Raw genomic sequence first — 19,847 nt, forward strand, 5'->3', positions numbered from 1 at the left:
CTTCTCACTCCAAGAGTGACTTACATATGTCACACCTAAGCTCCTCTGGAAACTTGGAACATCTCCCAGAGCAGGCTGAAATACTGCACAGAAAAATGGAAAGAGGGAAGACCTTTAAGGTGGTGGCACAAATCCTCCTACATGTCTCAAAGGTGTGCTTAACATTTGATTTTACACCACACATCCCAACAACACAGGAAAGCCAGAATGATGCCTTTTGGTTTCTATTTCCCACTGCTGTAAAAGGCCTTACTGCAAGGCCTGAGATAAAAGGGTAAGCAGGAAGGCCTGCAAGCCTTTTTGAGCAGCAAGGGTAACTGCGTCGTTTAAACTTGTCAGCAGCACTGCAGTTTATTTCTCTGTTCTCCAGTGTGACTAATAAGGGAAGTTACAATACCTTCTTTTTTCTTTTTTTTTCCATTAATTTTTATTCAAAGTTTCAAAAAACAAAACAAAACAAAACAAAATAATAACTAATACAATAAAATAAAATGTTGACTTCCGATTTGTCGCAGATCAGTTATAGGTCTATAATATATAACAAACCTGTCTCTTAATATATTACAAAATCACTTTCCTCCAGTAGTTATCTTAATTAATCATCAAATCTCATTAACATCACTTTATTCTTTCCGCAAAAAGTCAAAGAGAGGTTTCCACTCCTTAAGAAATATATCCATCGATTTTTCTCCAAATAAACATGTCGATTAATCCATCTCATCAAGTCTGCTAGGTCCAGTAATTTCAATAGCCATTCTTCCATTATCAGTGTTAATTCCATCTTCCATCTTCCATCCTTGCATCCATAATAATCTTGCTGTCATAATCATAGTCATATAATAAGAGTCTGATGGGAATTTCCTTCCTCATAAATATTTCCTTGCCATCAATTCTGAATGTGTTACTGAAATGTTGTTGTAAAGTCATATCTCTGTTCCTCTTTTTTACGAAATGCACTAGCACATCTCTTGAGAGTTTTTCCATTGTCACATATCTGTAATTAATTTTATAAATTTTCTCTGTTTCAAGCTCCATCACATCATTCCAGTCCAGAAATTTTTTTGAAACATTGATAGCTTTATCTCTGATATCTTCATCAATTTCTTCAGGGACAACGCTGAATTCCAAACAGTAATCTTTATCTCTAAGGTCCATAAACTCCAAATCTTTTTCCAGTTCCACATTTGATATATCTGTTCCAATCTCCAGGACTTGCATCTTCCCTTTAATTTTTCTTTCTTCTTCTATTGCTTGTCTAGTTATATCTTTGATCTCATCAACCTCCTCTCTCATAAAATCCCCTATTTCTTTCAGCTCCTGCTTCATTTTGCCAAATTCAATTTTCATCTCTTGTTTGCCATGTCTCAGTTCTTGTTTCGTTATCTCAATCTCATCCATTATTTTCTGAAACATATTTACATCCAGTGTCTCAGCCACTTTCTTAATTGTCATTTTTAAAACCAAGAAGAAAAAAAACCCTTCAATTTCTAATATAGCACTATTCCCAAGCAAAGAGCAATTTATTTCTTTTTCCAGCAACAAAGGAGTTAATATTCCAAACCTGACGACATCATAATGTAGACAGCACAAACTGCCTTATCTCTTATGTGTCCAAGAATGCAAAACAAATTTAGTTCACAGCATCCAAATAGTTAGTGGCATAAAGAACAAGCAGATTCGTCAAAATGAAGTAGACCAGAAAAAATAGTCCCAGACATATAATACTCAAAAGTTCATATAAATCAAAATTTTTCTCCTCAGATTAGATGTCTCTCATCCGTTTGTATCTTTATAATGCTTAATTCCAGGCCAGCTTTTTGCAATAAAAACAAAGATAAGCTATTTCGATTTCCTTCCGCCTTAATTCCGTGTATAAAAGAGAAAAGTTATAACTCACCCAGGGATTCTTTACTGTTGATTCTTTTAACAAATCTCTTTTACTGCAACAATTTAAGCCAAATGATAAGGATAGACAGAAGAATGCTTGCCTGTTAAAATCTGTTTTTCTTTGAAGAAAAGAAAAACGTCTCGCTTAATCAGTTTGAGCTTGCTTGAAATTCCCTGGCTCCGTCCGACGTTGCTGGCTGGTCCTTCGTTCATAGGCAATCCTAATGAATTCAAGTCCCCCAACAAACACAACGAAGCTTGTGGATGATCTCTTCGTTTCTCCCTTGCCTGGGAGAAAGTTTTTACCAGTCAAAAAAAACCTTTTGACTGGTTTTAAAACTGAAAAAGCTTCCTCTGAGACGAGAGCTCGTCTCAGAGGCAGGCACAAGCGAAGCAATCCTTCCCGGAAGTCGGGAAGTTACAATACCTTCTAAACCTCCATGAACTAGGTCCCCCTTACTTCAAACAGCTGATGACATCACTGCCCTCCATACCAATCTTTACGTCTCCAGCTTCGCCACCCTCACCCATCTTGCTCTCTTAAAATGACCCTGCTGTTTCTCATTTGCTGCCCCATACACCAGGAGTTGCCTCCCAGAACAACAAGATGATGCCACCTCTTTCTCCAAATCCTTCCTCAAAATCCAACATTTTAGCAAAACTTTTAGGGGTTGTAGCCACCTAAGCTATACTCAAAGTAGACCCACTGAAATCAGTGGATGAAAGTTGGTTATGTCCATTATTTTCAATGGGTCTACACTGGAACCCTTTGTCCTCATCGCCTACTGAAACTAAGCCTAGGTGCACATAACTGAACTGCCTATACATTCTTCTTGTTTTCCTTCCCTTCCAACTTCCTCTCTGTGGTGTAATTTAGCTTATAAACTCCTTTGGGTAGCAAACTGTATTTTTTTCTTCTGTTAATCTGGTCCCATCTGTACTATCCATTTAAAGTGGTGTCATACTATTTTAAACAGTCCAGAGAATCCTGGGAATGCTAATTTGTTAAGGGTCCTAAGAGTTGTTAGGAGATCCCTATTCCCCTCACAGAGCTACAATTCTCAGAGTGGTTTAACAGTCAATCCCTTTCCCCAGGAAACTGAAAGGCAGACAATACACAATTGAAATCAATATCCATATATCTCTTTAACCTTACATTTGTTCATTTAAAAAAGCCATTTCATTCTAATGCATTGCTAAAACAGGGGAAACCACTATCCTTCAAAACCTAACGAAAAGGAAAATATTAAGCAGTTGGCATGCTCACAGTCTTCAGGTAGTAAGTGTAATCTGCAAGGGTGTGTAACTAATGATATAAGAGTGTGGGAATGAAAAGGAATCATAGTCCCTCTGCCTGCAATTGATTTAGTGGCTTCCATGTCACAGAAGGATTGACTGTCAAGAAGCCTTGAGACGGGTGAAGGAGTGCCACATGGGACTGGAGAACCCTTTGGTTGGAATTCAAAGCAAATTTTGGTTAAATGACGTCCTGTTAATAGAGACTATGCACTGTGGTCCCACTTCACCCAATATACTAGGCCTTGCAATGGTGGAGGAGTGCATGAGCCAATGCTGCACTCAGTCACAAGATTTCTTCCCTTCCGCCCCTGTGCATGATCCAGCACTGGCATGGCACACCCAGCTTATGAATTACAACGTTGTTACAATGGAGGGAATGGGAGGGGGCATGTTGGCCCGCCACCAATGAAAGGCTTAGCAAATTGTTTGAACTCAGGCACTGACAAGTGAGTGATTCAAAGTAGTGTCAATGAAGACAGAAGTGCAATATCTGCTGCTTATGTGGGGGCCTTTCCTTCCAACAGTGACCTGTAGCTTTTTGATTATTAACATTCCTCATACTTGAGTGAGCCCCCTCTTTTTAGGACCCTCCGTCCAACACTTTAACTGACATTTTGCAGTATATAAAATTTTTAATCAACAGTTAATTGACAAGTTGTTAGAGCTCAAATCAAGTACAGCTCAAAATTTATATACCCTGATGAAATGTCATATGTTGCATGCAAAAAAGAAAAGAAAGCAAGAACTGGGAAAACAAAGTAATACATTCAAGATTTTGTTACTGTATGTAGAGAGAAAACAAGAGCACATTTTTTAAAAATAGGAATAATTATTTTCATCCTCATTATTTGCTCAATCCAGTTTTATTTGTTTTATTTATTTATTTATTATTTGATTTATATCCCGCCCTTCCTCCCAGCAGGACCCCAGGGTGGCATAACCAGTTTGAGATACATAACCAGTTTGAGATACTATCGTTTATGGTTCCCTATTAAAGTTGCAGAGTGCTGCTATCCAGTGGTGGTTGCTGCCCACTGGGATGGGTGGGGTGGAAGGTAGGGCGGGCAACAGTAGGTGGAGGCAGAGCCTGTCATTCTAGTTTCATCGATTTCAGCCTGAATTGCAAAATATCTGCTGGCCTTGGATATATTCTGCAATGAAAAGCAACATTTAAGTCTTCCTTTCATCACATTGGACATAGGCAGAAGGGATCCAGAATGATTGCGCAAACTAGATGTTGGTCCCAAACAATTAAGAGACACATTTTAATCTGCAGTTAACATTTTAGTTGAGGAATCTGCCAATTTACAGGAGTATTCCTAACCTGAAATGAGACTAGCATAAATCAGTTGAGAGGTGACAGAGTGACAAGGAAGATATGAAGAGAGCAGCCTTGATATAGTATAGTATTATTTATAATAAAGTGTTTGCCTCCCTTCCCCTCACATGCTCATTCCCCACCTTTGACATGCCCTTTTAACCCTTTGCACCAACATAACGTACACCAGAGTAGATACACCTGGGCTAACCATTTATGCTAGCTTAAGGCCACCTCAGCCAAAGAGTGGGGAGAGACACCAGCTTGGAGAGATTAGGATATGGTGTATGTTGCTTTAGGACTGCATCATCACATTACTATAAGCCATACGTTACCTGTACAGTTTCCATTGGGGTAGGTGCAGGAGAGCCTCTTGGTTTCGTCTTCAGTTGTTGCATTTCCATTGCCAGTCACAGAGTTGAAAATGGCAATGCCTGGGGGGGGGGAGGACAGAAAGAAAGCAAAAGCATTACACAAATATATTTCAAGAACCTATTTACTTATCCTTCAATAAAGTTTGTTCTGCCAGGCACTGCTATGTGGAAATATGGACAGATTTTCTGCCCTATTTCATCACTCGACATCTTTATCACACCTGTAGTTGAAATCACTGCTGAAACAGAGGGCTACTTCCAAGACAAAACTGGATCCTCCATGAAAGCTGTGATCTTATGTACACTTACCTGGGAGTAAGTCCCACTGAACACAGTTAGACTTCTCAGTAAACATGCACAGGATTGCACTGCACATAAACTAACCTCAAGGATACATTTTGTTCACAAGTGTGTTATTAACATGGCCTTGCAAGCCAGTTCACAAACACAGCACACCTGTCCTCACAGGTTAGTCATCTATAAATACACAATATACAAGAGTTTCTTTGACTGGTCCCCTGGAAGCAATCCTTGGCAATTAACATGGCCAGTACTGGCATGCTAAAGACTGTGTGAAATGGCATTGGGGGACAGGGAAAGAGAACACAAAATTATTATTTTTTAAAGGTTGCTTGCATTTCACATTAGCAAAAGTGAGATACTGAGAGGAGCATGAAGGTCCCAAGAAGCTCCTCAGGGGAGGGAAAGATTAGACAATGAGACAGCCCACAGTAACTCTTCCAGTCAATTGTCTTCACCCCAGTCTTACCCCGTCTCATGTGATTCCATCCCTTTCCCACCATTAAATGACCAAAGTTCTCCCCTCTTAACTCGTTACTTTTCCACCCACAACTGATGAAAACAAACTGAGGCCAAGAGTTGTTAGAAGTCAACCAAAGCTTCAGGAATACAAAAGGATGGAAGAGCAGCCCAAGTCCACCCCTCAACAAAGCAACTTATGATGACTCAAACTACTTCTTAGAATTCCAATATGATATAATCCTGGGCTCTCCACACAGGCACTTCACCCTGGGACGGAATCTACTGATACAAGACTTGGCTGAACATCAGCATTTGAATGGGTTGAACTGCCAACTAACCTGTTGTGTGCGCACAGGACAGCAACTGTTAACAAACAGGAAAAGGAGGAAGGTCCTTTGCATTTTCATGTCTTCAAGGAAACATTTCCTCCTCCAAGCATTACTTTTATTACAGAGCTTGGAAAAGCTACTTTTTTGAACTACAACTCCCATCAGCCCAATCCAGTGGCTATGCTGGCTGGGGCTGATGGGAGTTGTAGTTTTAAAAAAGTAACTTTTCCAAGCTCTGCTTTTATGAAGAAAGGGAGCTAAGATCTGGAACTGATTCAGATTGGAAGACACTGAGGAGCAATGTGAGAGGCACAGAAATATGAGCCCCGATAACAAGGCAAGCAACCATTATGTGAAGAAATGACATCATATCTGCAGTCACAGCCAGAACAGCACAAAAGAGAACTATTCAAATTCATGCCATGCTCTTGAATCCTTCTGCCCCCTTGCAACAACTTTTCACTCTAATACAGATGTCTCCAGATATCATGCAACACATCTTGACAGATGCACCTCTCAAACACCTGTTTTCAAAATATGTTAAGATATTTTTCTCTAGGCTTTGAACAGCTAATAGAGAAAAAGACATGTTTGTCAAGGTGATGTCAATATGAAAGCAGGGGGAAAGAGGATGGGGTGCTGAACTTCTCTGCTCTTTCTGGGCTTTCTTCACTGAGCTGGGGCGGGGGGGGCGAGGAAGGGAGGGAGCCAAAAGAGAGAGATTTGCAGGAAACAGAAGCCCTCTCTCTCAATCCAATGAGTTTCAGAACTCTACTCGTTATCTCTTTTTGAATCAACCTTATACCCAAGATAAATCTGAAGACTCGTGGAAACATTTGGTCTGCCTTAATTAATACACGTCTATGACACAAAATTTGCTATAAGACATTCCACTTCCCTCCCAATCCCTTCCCCTAACTGTAATGCAATTGTGTTTTTTTCTTTTGTGTACGATTTAAAATTAAAAGTTCCTCTCTAAACTGGTGAAAGCTTACGTTTGTTGCTGACCTTGCTATTGGAACAACTCTATTTGCAATAGCATTGTTCCTTCTACTTTCTCCATTCTGGCTCAATCATACCAGCTTGAAATTTCTCGGCAGGGAAACATAATCCCACCTCTATCATCAGTGTTACATGCTCTCCACTTCCCCAAGCAGTGAGAAATTACTGGGCCAGTAGTATGACACTGGTTTAGTTTCCCTTGGATGAAAGCACACTTGGAAGCCAATGGCATTTTGGTAGTCTTTGCTTTATTTACAAATATAAGATGAATTGGAGGCAACTTCAGGGTAATTTACAATCTCCTTTAAATTTCAGCCAAAAGTTCTCATCTGAAAACTTTCCACCCAGGCCTAAAATCTGCCTGCTAAAAGAATAATCAACCAAAGGCCACAACAATACTTTATTAACTGAGAGTCATTGTGATACGTGCTATGGATGTTGCTGACTGTTCTTTCCACATCCATACACTCTCTCTAGTATGAGATGAAACAGGGGAAGTCTTACACTTAATTAATTTTAGGATTGCATTTCAGCTTTACCATTCCTGATTCAAAAATTTATAAAAGTATTTTTACAGAATGACAGATTTAACTGTGTTACTGTAACAGACTTACAAAATCCATTCTAGTTATGAGATAAACACATCAGAAGAAGGGAACACACAAACCATTACCCCTTTGCACATTTTAAACAATGAGTTTATGAGAAGAATTTATAGATTTTGACTACAATCCTGCACACCATTAGACTGCTTAAATCCCACTGGTGGAATGTGCAATCTGATCCTATGTATGTCTATATGCGAGTCAGACTGGTGAATGCCCTGGGGGAGTTCCCAGTTCATAGAGCAGGTAATCCTATTGAAGCCCTTGTCATGCTGTGGAACAGCAGGCGCGTTGGGCTCTTGACACAGTTGTCCGAGAGCTCTCTGTGGTATTGTGGAGCCCGGTTTGCACCTTGGTACACCAGTGAGCTGAGGGCAATGAAACAGGCTGGGCAATGGCTAGAACACAAATGGCAAAAGACGTGCTGTGAGGCTGATTGGGCACACATAAAACATCATAACTGTGCCTACTGTGTGGCTGTGAGGGCGGCAAAGAAGGCCTATTTCTCTGCCACCATCGAATCCTCAAGTAGCCATCCAATGGAGCTTTCCCGTATAGTCAGGGGTCTGTTGACATCAACTCCAGGAGATGGAGTTTTACACCCTTCGGAGGCCCACTGTGAATTGTTTGCAAGGCACTGAGGGTAAGGCTGCTTGCCTCCACAGCAATCTTGATGCCCCATCCACATCTACTGTGGTCCCCAGTGAGGTATCCAGTACAACATCTGCTGCAACTTCTTGGGAATGAGAGAAAGAGGTTCCAGGAGCCCTGAAAGAGGCAGTGAACTGACCTCTCCTGAAAAAGCCCACCCTGGACCCAATGGTTTGTGACAACTGCCAACCAGTCACAAATACCCCCTTCTTAGAGAAGGGGATGGAGAGGATTGTGGTGCAGCAATTGCAAGTACTCGTAGATGAAACAGATTATCTTGACCCATTCCAATCTGGGTTCAGGCCTGGTTATGGGAGTGAATCAGCCTTGGTCGCCCTGATGCGTGACCTGTACCGGAAGAAGTGCAGGGGGAGTGTGACCCTGTTATTCTTACTGGAACTCTCTGCGGCTTTTGATACCATTGACCATGGTATCCTTCTGGGCTGACTTGGTGAGATGGGTATCTCCAGGGTCGTTTTCAAAGAACAGGATTGGGTGATTGTCTTTCAGCCCCCTGGCAGTTGTGCTATGGGGTGCTGCAGGGTACCATCTTGTCCCCCATGCTGTTTAACATCTTGGGAGCAGTCATCAGGAGCTTTGAGGTGGGGTGTCAGCAGTACCCTGACAACACCCAGCTTTATTTCTCTGTAACATCTGAATCGGGTGAGGCTGTGCAAGACCTGGACCGTTGCCTGGACTCAGTGGTGGGCTGGATGAGGGCCAATAAACTGAGTGTGAATTCTAGCAAGATGGAGACGCTGTGGGTTGGTGGTTCCTGAGTTCAGGTAAGTTGTCAAATAAGTCGCTTTGGATGGGGTCATATTTCCTCTGCAAGAGCAGGTCCATCATCTGGGGGTGCTCCTCGTTTCATCTTTGTTGCTAGAGCCCAGGTGACCTCAGTGGCTAGAAGTGCCTTTTACCAGCTTCGGCTGGTAAGACAGCTGCGACCATTTCTGGACTGGGATAGCCTGATCATTGTTGTCCATGCACTGGTAATCTCCCGGCTGGATTACTGTAATGAGCTCTATGTGGGGCTGCCCTTGAGGTTGGTCTAGAAGCTGAATCTGGTGCAAAATGTGGTGGCGAGACTGCTCACTGGGGCAGGGTATCGCCAACATATCACTGCACTTCTGAAAGAATTGCACTGGCTACCTATTATTTACCGGGCCAAGTTCAAGGTTCTAGTTTTGGTATACAAAGCCCTATACAGCTTGGGACGAGGATACTTGAAAGACCGTCTTACCCCTTATATAACCAGTTGATCACTGCACTCTGCAGGTGAGGGCCTCCTGCAGATACCATCTTATCAGGAGGTCTGTTCCGTACAACATAGGAAACAGACCTTTAGTGTAGTGGCACCTACCCTTTGGAATTCCCTCTTAAATATTAGACAGTCGCCATCTCTGTTATCTTTTCAGCGCCTACTGAAGACTTTCCTCTTTCAACAAGCCTTTTAAGTCGAGACCTTATCCCAGTCTGCATCTGTGTTGGAATTGCTTTTTAATGTTTTTAAACCTTTTGTTTTTTTTAAAAAAAGATGGTGTTAAATCTTTAAAAAAATGTTTTTAAACATGTTTTGTTTTAATATATTTTAAATCCTGTTTTTATGATGTTTTAAAGTGTTTGTGTTTAGTGCTTTTGTTTGCCGCCCTGGGCTCCTACTGAGAGGGTGTGATATAAATTAAATAATAAATAAAACAATAAATAAGTCAGTCTCACTGACATCAGTGGGGGATATTCTCAAATAAGCATGCATGGGACTGCAGCCTTAAGCAGCCTGTGTGCAGGACAGAACCCTAAACAGTTTCATCCATTTGCTTAGAGATCCAACAGCCTGTGAAACTGGATTACATAAACAATGACATATGGATGGTTTATTCGATTTTAAAATACCCAGTGAGTACATACCCAAACACAAACATAAAACTGTGTGTGTTTTGTGCCTTCAAGTCAAATATGACTTATGGCAACCCTAGGAATCAGCAACCTCCAATAGCATTTCTTATAAACCACTCTGTTCAGATCTTGCAAGTTCAGGTCTGTGGCTTCCTTTATGGATGAATCAATCCATCTCTTGTTTGGCCTTCCTCTTTTTCTACTCCCTTCTGTTTTTCCCAGCATTATTGTCTTTTCTTGTGAATCATGTCTTCTCATGTATCCAAAGTATGATAACCTCAGTTTCATCATTTTAGCTTCTAGCGATAGTTCTGGTTTACCTTATTCTAATACCCAATCATTTGTCTTTTTCACAGTCCATGGTATCTGCAAAGCTCTCCTCCAACACCACATTTCAAAGGAGTTGATTTTTCTCTTATCCACTTTTTTCACTGTCCAACTTTCACATCCATACATAGAGATCAGGAATACCATGGTCTGAATGATCCTGACTTTGGTGTTCAGTGATACATCTTTGCATTTGAGGACCTCTTCTAATTCTTTCATAGCTACCCTCCCCAGTCCTAACCTTCTTCTGATTTCTTGACTATTGTCTCCATTTTAGTTAATGACTGTGCCAAGGCATTGATAATCCTTGACAAGTTCAATGTCCTCATTGTCGACTTTAAAGTTGCATAGATCTTCTGTTGTCATTACTTTAGTCTTTTCGACGTTCAGCTGTAGTCCTGCTTTTGTGCTTTCCTCTTTCAGTTTCATCAGCATTTGTTTCAAATCATTACTTGTTTCTGCTAGTAGTATGATATTGTCTGCATATCTTGGTCCAGTCCTGCTTTCCATATGATCTGCATATAGATTAAACAAATAGGGTAATAAAATACACTCGTCTCACACCCTTTCCGATGGGGAACCAATCAGTTTCTCCATATTCTGTCCTTGTAGTAGCATCTTGTCCAGAGTATAGGTTGCACATCAGGACAATCAGATGCTGTGGCACCCCCATTTCTTTTAAAGCATTCCATTTTTTTTGTGATCTACACAATCAAAGGCTTTGCTGTAATCTATAAAGCACAGGGTGATTTTCTTCTGAAATTCCTTGGTCTGTTCCATTATCCAACGTATGTTTGCAATATGATCTCTGGTACTTCTTCCCTTTCTAAATCCAGCTTGAGCATTTGACATTTCTTGCTCCATATATGGTAAGAGCCTTTGTTGTAGTATCTTGAGCATTATTTTACTTGCAAGTTTTGAAGCTTTAAACTTAGTTGACAGAGAACCAGAAGAACTATGGATTGAAGTCAGAGACATTATTAGGGAAGAATGCAGAAGGACAATATGTAAATGTACTGCCTTCTAGTTGATTCCGACTCATGGTAAGCAGTATTCAGAGGTAGGTTACCATTGCCTCCCTCTGAGGCTGAGAGGCAGTGACTGGCCCAAGGTCACCCACTGAGCTTCATGGCTGCGTGGGGATTCGAACCCTGGTCTCCTAGGTTGTAGTCCAACACCTTAACCACTACACCACACTGGCTCACAAAAGGACAATACCTCTATTTAAAAAGTGAGAAAGACCTCAATGGATGACTGATGGAACTCTTAAAATGGTTAAAGAGAGAAGGAAAGCAAAAGCAAAAGGAGACAGAAACACGGTCAGAAACCTAAATGCAATAATACAGTGACTAGTATGTAGGGACAAAAAGAATTATTACAATATAGAAATAGAAGAGGATAATAAAAAAGTAGAACAAGAGCCCTATTCCAAAAGATTAGAGAAATGAAAGGGAAATTTAAACCAAGAGTAGGGATGTTGAATAAACAACAGGGGAACACACTGACTGACTGAGATAAAATAAAAGGAAGATGGAAGCAATTACATTGAAGAATTATATAAAAGAGATGAAAGGATGATAGATTCATTCACAGAGGAACTGTATGATGAAGAACTAGAAATTTTAGAATGTGACGTGGAAGCTGCTCTTAAAATACTTGGAAGAAACAAATCACCAGGAATAGATGGCAAACCAACAGAGCTGCTACAAGTTACTGAGACTGAATCTGTCCAAATTTTGACAAAAATTTGTCAACAAATATGGAAAACTAAACAATGGCCCACAGAGTGGAAGTGTTCCAACAGAAAACTAAAACCATCTAATACCAGTTTTATAAAACACATACAGAGGGAATAATATCAGATTTGACTTGAAATGTGTTTTGCAGACTTCAGAGCAGCAACACTTCAGAAACCGATATTAACACAGCTGTTAATATAAAAAATTGGTTTATCAATCATTTGCCTTTTAACTAATTAAATAAATGTATAAAACGTCAAAACAGGTGCCTTTTGTTTTTGAGATTTGGAAGGAATCATAAGACAACTTACAATGTAATAAATGCATGCATGAAAAGTTTGTTCTTTTTCTTTTCTGTTCACGGTAAACTAATCGCAAAAGCCAGCCCCACTGATTAAACTTGGGCCATGCCAATTAAGTAGTGAAAGCTCTTGTTGATTAGTCCACTAATTAAGAACATAAGAAAGGCATATGATGAGCGGATGAGCCTATGGGAAACCTGTAACCAGAATCTGAGTGCAATAGCGCTTTCCCTACTTGCAATTCCCAGCAACCGGTACTCAGGGGCATACTGCCTGCAACAGTGGAGACACAGCATAGCAATAGCCCGTTAAAGTTTGCATTCCTATCATTTCTGTCTTTAAGCAATTGCAAACTACAGAGTGTTCAGTAGAAGCAAAAACAAAACCTGCAAAAAGGAGAGTATACATTATTTCTAGTAAATCAGGCAGACAGTAGCAGCATCTAGCAAAGAAAGGGAGCGCAGCAGAACAGAAAGGTATGGAAAATGTTTCATCACTAAGCTTAAGAGTGTACTGGTATTAAAACATTCCAGGAATTCCAGAAAAACATGTTTCATCATTGGCAACATCCCAAAGCAAATGTCACAGAACTAGAAGAGGTTCTAACTTTTCAATATGCGACCAATGTAATAATATGATATGTAATTAAAACTAATATACAGGCTCTCTCAATTGATTACTGATCAGATAAACAAGGATTTCAGTGAAGACAACGTGAGCAAGTGTGTTGTGATGCTTGCTGCTTAATTGTCTAAATCATCCTTGGTCATGTAGCCCCTTCTTCTCTGGGGCCTGGTTTATGTCTCTTTCAATATTAATCCCCTTTTCCCCTAGCTGTCAAAACCCAAAAGTGAACATTCTTCTCTCTCATCTCTGATTGGTTGCCTTTAGATTCTTTTTTTACTTCTTTTATTTCAAGTACCCTCCAACTTAAATACCTGAATGCTCCCATCACACACGTGTCAAGTACAAAACAAAATGCTATCGAAAGACAGAGACACACTTTCTGTTGGGCCAGTTCCAGTGTGTCTCTACCTCTGTTTTCTGAAAACAGGGGCACATAACGCTACTCAGTCTCTGCCCCTTTTTACTCTTTTACTTTTACTGGTGGAATCAGCTTGAGTGCTTTTTCCAAAATTTGCTTCAGAGAGACTTTGCAAGTGGTTGGTAGATCAACCCATTTGTCTTCCAGGTGTGGCTAATGGAAACGCTTTGCTGTCAGTTCAGGCAGAGACAATATTAGCCCAACACATTGCTGTGGGCCATCCTGAAAGGTCTGAAGTCAGCAATGGGGAAGAGAGGTGTGTCCAGCCAGGGCTGGCTCCAGGCATGCCGGGGCCCTTGGGCATCAGCTTGCCCTGGGTCCTGGCGTGTGCACATGTGCGGGTACACATGCAGCTGTCTCCTGTCTTTTACCATTGCCCTTAACGAAGATGGCGGCCGCAATTTCCCTAAGGGGATGACGCCTCCACCGCCATCTTTGTTGATGGCACGCATGCGTGCTACACGCCCGCATCTCTGCCATCAACTAAGATGGCGGCAGGGGCTTCAGCACCTTAGGGAAACTGCGGCCGCTATCTTCGTTAAGCGCAATGGTAAAAGACAGGAGACAGGTAGGTGGGTGGTCGTGGGGGGGCGCGGATCAGGGAAGGGGAGCGGAGGGGAGGGGAGGCTGAGGGCCCCCCTGTAGCTCCAGGGGCCCTTGAGCCAGTGCCCCACCTGGCCGCCCTTTAGAACTGGCCCTGCGCCCAGCCAAGGGCAGAGTAGCTTCAAAAAGCAACATAAAGAGCTATTCTCACTGCTTTTGAAGCGACTAGTGTGCCCACAGCCTAATGCATGCCATAAAAGCTAAGCAAAGATTGCATTTTAAAAGTGAACATACAAACTCCATTAACACTGAAGTTCACTTATAGACCTATGAAATCTCTAATTTTTCCTAAAGGTGCAATCACAGTTCTGTTTTGAGCATTGATCTTTTTCTTTGAGGAACTGAGTATCTATAAGTGCACGAGGCTCACCATAGGACAAAACATTGTCAGTTTCCCCTTTTTACCTCAGAGAATTCTCCCCAAGTATCTAGTAAGGCAGATTTCTGCTCAGTGACAACCCTACCTTTGTACCTCTTGGGCCCTGAGAATCAGTTGCAAGTTCAGGTACTAATGGTGTACTCCCAAGCTGCAAGTTATTTTGGTTCTTTGCTCAGAGAAACACATGGCATTTGTAAATGATCTTACCAGTTTAATAGGATCTACAGAGCCATGAAAAAGTATTTGCCCCCTGTCTGATTTTCTGTGTGGTTGCATATTTTTGGCACTGAATATCAGATCTTGAACCAAACCCTAATATTAGAGAAAAGGGAATCTGAGTAAACAAACAACACAAAATTTTGATACTTATTTCATTTATTTATTAAAGAAAGTTAAGCAACACCCAGTGCCCCTGTGTGAAAAAGTAATTGCCCCCCTATGACCTCAACCCAATGAAAGGAATTATTAGGGCCAAGTGTTTGAATACCTTGGTAAACAATCAGGCCCAATTTGGGTCTGCCCTGCCCGACATAAATCTGACTAACTTTGACCCTTGCCATCAGACTGAATTTGCCAGCACACATGTTCCAAACCCATATCATGCCATGATCCAAAGAAATTCCTGAACACCTCTGGAAAACAGTTGTTGATGCATATCAGTCTGGAAAGGGTTACAAAGCCATTTCTAAGGCTCTGGGGCTCCACCGAACCACAGTCAGAGCCATATTGACCAAATGGAGAAAGTTTGGGACAGTAGTGAATCTTCCCAGGAGTGGCCGTCCTGCCAAAATCCCTCGAAGAGCAAGGCATAAAATCATCCAGGAAGTCACGAAGGACCCTAGAACAACATACAGGGATCTGCAGGCCTCTCTCACCTCAGCTAAGACTAGTGTTCATGACTCCACCATCAGAAAGACACTGCAAACATGGGATTCACGGCAGAGTAGCAAGGCGGAAATCACTGCTCACCAAGAAGAACATGAATGCTCATCTAGAGTTTGTCAAAAAGCACCTGGATGATCCTCAAGAGTTCTGGAACAATGTTCTGTGGGCACATGAGTCAAAGATGGAACTTTTTGGGTGACATGGGCCCTGTTATGTCTGGTGAAAACCAAACACTGCATTTCACATGAAGAACCTCATACCAACAGTCAAGCATGGTAGTGGCAGAGTCATGGTTTGGGGATGCTTTGCTGCATCAGGACCTGGACAACTTGCCATCATTGAAGGAACCATGAATTCTGCTTTGTATCAGAGAATTCTACAGGCGAATGTCAGGCCATCTGTCCGTCAGCTGAAGTGCAGCAGGGTCATGCAGCAAGACAATGATCCGAAACACACAAGCAAGACTACATCAGAATGGTTGAGGAACAAGAAATTTAAAGTTTTGGAATGGCCTAGTCAAAGTCCAGACCTAGACCACATTGAGATGTTGTGGCAGAACCTGAAAGGAGCAGTTCATGGTCAACCCACAAATGTCAATGAGTTAAATCAGTTCCGCATGGAGGTGGGCCAAAATTCCACCCCAGTGCTTTGAGAGACTGATCAAGAACTACAGGAAGCAATGGTTGCAGTCATTGCTGCTGAAAGTGGCGTAAGCAGGTTTTGAGTCTAAGGGGGCAATTACTTTTTCACACAAGGGCACTGGGTGTTGCTTGACTTTCTTTAATAAATAAATATCAAAAATTTTGTGTTGTTTGTTCACTCAGGTTCCCTTTTCTCTAATGTTAGGTTTTGGTTCAAGATCTGATAACATTCAGTGCCAAAAATATGCAACCACGCAGAAAATCAGACAGGGGGCAAATACTTTTTCACACTACTGTAGTCCTATATATTGACGGGTGGATATCAGAAATTATATCTAAGAGGCACTATTCCCTGAGGTAAACCTGCTGAATATGCAGAGATCTCCCCTCTGTTTAACTGAGACTACTGATTGGTCTGTTGCCATTGAGAAAATCTTGTCATGATCCTTGGAGGCAAAGATTCAGATATCCTTTTAACAGGCATTCTGATCATTTGCCCTACTGACAGCAGATGTTTTCAATGAGTTGCTTTCATGGGTCCCTTGCTTCCTTCCTGTTGTATTTGGTACACTGAAAAATTGGGTAATTGAGATGTAACAATGTATGGCTCTGAACACTCTATATTAGAGATCTTGTGTTTCACAGGTATACCCAAAGATTTCAAGAATATTCAGTGTGGAGGTTTTAAATCCTGCCTATGAATACATTGATCATGTTGTCATTTTTCTCATATTATTTTTCTCAACAGTGCTTAATATAGCCCAACAGGCATTCCTCATGCCTCCATGTTAAGGTAGCTTCTGGCTATAGTTCCATCAGGTGTTCCATCAGACCAAAACATAGGTCTATAGGCAATCTGGCTTCTCTCCCAAACAAAAGGAAGTAAGGAGACGATCCTAATGCACCATTCTTGGTACAGTAATGTTCCAGGAAGGAAGCTCCTTTGAACAAAGGATTTTTTAAAGGTGAAACTGACCAGCTTTGCTTCACTATGGATAAACTTTCAAGTCTGTGCCTTTGCTTTAAGGTGAAACTGGCCAGCCTGTGTCTTTGCTTTGCTATCAATAAATTGATACGCCTGTGCCTTTGCTTTGCTAGGGTAAAGCTGACAAGCCTGTGTGTTTATTTTGCATTAAAGAGATCTTTTGCTTTCTCCCAGGGCTGGGGAGAGAAGGATCCAATAAGAATCAGGGGAGGAAAAGGAGGGGAGGAGGTGCTGGTAAGCACCTTTTAAAGCCCTTCTGTTGAGCTGCCCCCACCATCTGTGAGCTGGTGTAGGAACCTATCCCTATTTTTTCCATGTTATTCCTACCTCTGGTACCAAAGTTTCTGTTAAAGAAAAAATGTCCAGGAAAGGATCTACTTTGTTAACTGAGGTATTACTGTACTAAAATAGCTAACATACTGTCTCTTCTGTTTGGGATCCAGAATTCCCAACATGTTAAGCAATGTTCTGCTTAATCTTTTTGGCTGGGGATCACTCTGGGAATTGTAAAGGGTGATACGAGATTTCTTTTCCCTCATAAATTGCAACATCTCTTTAATAAGGAGACTTTCAAAATGCCTACCTTGATCAGAAAGAATCCTGGCAGGTAATTCATAATGAACAAACTTTCATGGGAAAAGTTTGGGAGTAGCAGGCAAAATGATATTACTACAAGGATATTGTCACTGTTGCCGCTGTCAAGTTCCAGTGACAGAAAACTGATGCAGACTAAATCTAATACTCCTTTCCTAGAAATATGAGTAAGTGGTGCTGCTTTGTAAAGTTTTACTCAGTGTGCATTCCCCACAGCTCTTCACATGTTAAGCCATATCATGAGCCGACCATTACTAATAAAAACATGGTCTCAAACGTTCAGTGGTTCTTAAAATTTGCTGTGCCATTGTTACTGGGGTAGGTGAGAGTGACCAGTGCAACTGGATACTGATGATAATCCCACCAATGCCTCCAGCAATGCCTTCTTCTCTGATTTATGGCTCTTGCAATAATCATGCCTTTCCCCCCTTTAACTGTCAAAATCCAGAATTAAACATTCTTCTCCCTCCTCTCTAAACTGGTTGTTCTTGAAGATCCCCCCCTTTTGTTTCAAGTCCCCTCCAACAGGAAAACTATAGCAATAGATAATTAAGCCACTGTGGATTATGAATTACACTAGTTTCTGGAAAATAACTGCTGCATGAGTCTGCAAAGAACTGTATTAACCTTAGAATTATTTTTTGTTTAACGGTTAAAGTATTCTTTAATGGTAATGGATTGTTTAATTATTGATGTAATCCTGAGAAAGGTTGCACTACAGGTTTAGGTTAATGTACATCATCATGTTACTGCAAAGAAGATACATGCAATAATATTCTCAGGCAAGAAAGGTTGCAAAACCATTTAAAATCACAGGTGATACATTACACCAGCACTCTAGGGCTCAGTCTGTTTTTAAATTCTCACTTACTCTGTACTGTTCTAGATTCTAATGCATCTTAAAATAAACATGAAGAGCTAAATATAGAGAACGGGCCCTGTTCAGTGGGTACCCAGACAAACAGTGCCATAGCACAGGCAGCAAACTCTAATAAACTGGCATAACTTGACACAGCAAAAATCCCTTCTGCTGCCCCATTCCCACATTTCTAAAACAAACCCTTTGGGGTTAATTTGTGCTTAAGGTCAACAATTAAATAAACACAGCCTGTCCCTGTGATGTAGTAGTAAGGCTTTTTAGTGGATAGAGTGGGCACCATGATCTTTTCTTAGAAGTGAAGCACTAACCATATGTTAGGGAAGGAGGGGTGAACTCTGGCGAACAAGACTTTTCCATTCTGTGCAGCTCTAGCAGCCCTTCTGCAAGATCTCAGGTCTAAGCAACTAACCTCTTTTCCCAGAGACGTTAAACCCCTTGGTGCTGCTACTGTTATTGCTGATGTTGTTATAAAAGACAGGGATACGATTACAAACGACTTTTTTTTTCCTGGCAGGGCTCCTGTCCACCACAAGCAGAAATGCAGCAACCACAACCCTGCACGACACTGCGCCTGCTGGGTTTCCGCTTGCACCCGTTAGAGGCTCAGGGTAAAAGCTGACAACGTGAAGGTTAATTGAAAGGCAAGGAACTGGGTTGCCTTTGCCACTTGCTTTTCTTCCACGATTCCCTGCGCCGCTAATAGTTTCACGGCAGGCAGAAGCTGCACCAGGAAAAGACTGCACCAGTTTAACTTCTGCCTGTCGTGAAACTATTAAAGGCATAGGAGTCCTGCGGGGCGGGCGGGGGAAACCGAGAAGTCTAAAAAACGCTCCTTTGCCCTCTCCATCTGAGACGAGCAGGTGGTTCCGCGCAGGAATAGCAGCCAGGAACAGGAGCCGCTTCTAACCGAACTTGCCGCCAGCCCCAGTCCGAGGGGCGCCTCAATCCCATCCTCACCCAGGAGCAGCAGGGGGGCAGAGCCCAGAAGCGCCGCCGGGTCCATCCCAAGCCAGCTCCTCCACCTCGGCAGAGCAGCGAGCGGACTGCGCCGCAACCTACGAGAAGAGCAGCGACTAGGCGGCCACGCGGGGAGGAGCCGCCCGCCGCCCGCGCAACCCGAAAGAAGGGACCTCCTCCTAGCTGCGGGAGGGCGCACAGCTCCGCACCCTCCCCCCCCCCCGCTGCGTACCGGGGCATTCAGCGCGGGCAAGGCAGCCGCAGCCCCGGAGATGCCACAGCACCTCCTGTCGCCACCGCCTAGTGTGGGTGGGCCTGCGTCGTCCCTTCGTGAATGGAGGGGATGAATATTGGTAGAACGGAAGAAAGATGGGTTTCCCCGCGCCC

At 42.1% G+C, this 19,847-nt stretch overlaps 1 protein-coding gene across 1 annotated transcript in view; it reads right to left on the reverse strand.

Moving 5' to 3' along the window:
- BTC (betacellulin) overlaps window positions 1-19,632 on the reverse strand; it is a 40,522-nt gene extending 20,890 nt beyond the window's left edge. Inside the window, exons 1-2 of the mRNA XM_061589440.1 lie at window positions 19,461-19,632; window positions 4,840-4,938 (exon numbers count right to left, since the gene is read on the reverse strand). Coding sequence (XP_061445424.1) covers window positions 4,840-4,938; window positions 19,461-19,506 — 145 coding nt within the window. The 5' untranslated portion in view covers window positions 19,507-19,632. The remainder of the gene's footprint in view (window positions 1-4,839; window positions 4,939-19,460) is intronic.
- Window positions 19,633-19,847: the final 215 nt, after the last annotated feature.

The sequence above is a fragment of the Rhineura floridana genome, chromosome 11, assembly GCF_030035675.1.
Source record: "Rhineura floridana isolate rRhiFlo1 chromosome 11, rRhiFlo1.hap2, whole genome shotgun sequence".
Lineage (NCBI taxonomy): Eukaryota > Metazoa > Chordata > Lepidosauria > Squamata > Rhineuridae > Rhineura > Rhineura floridana.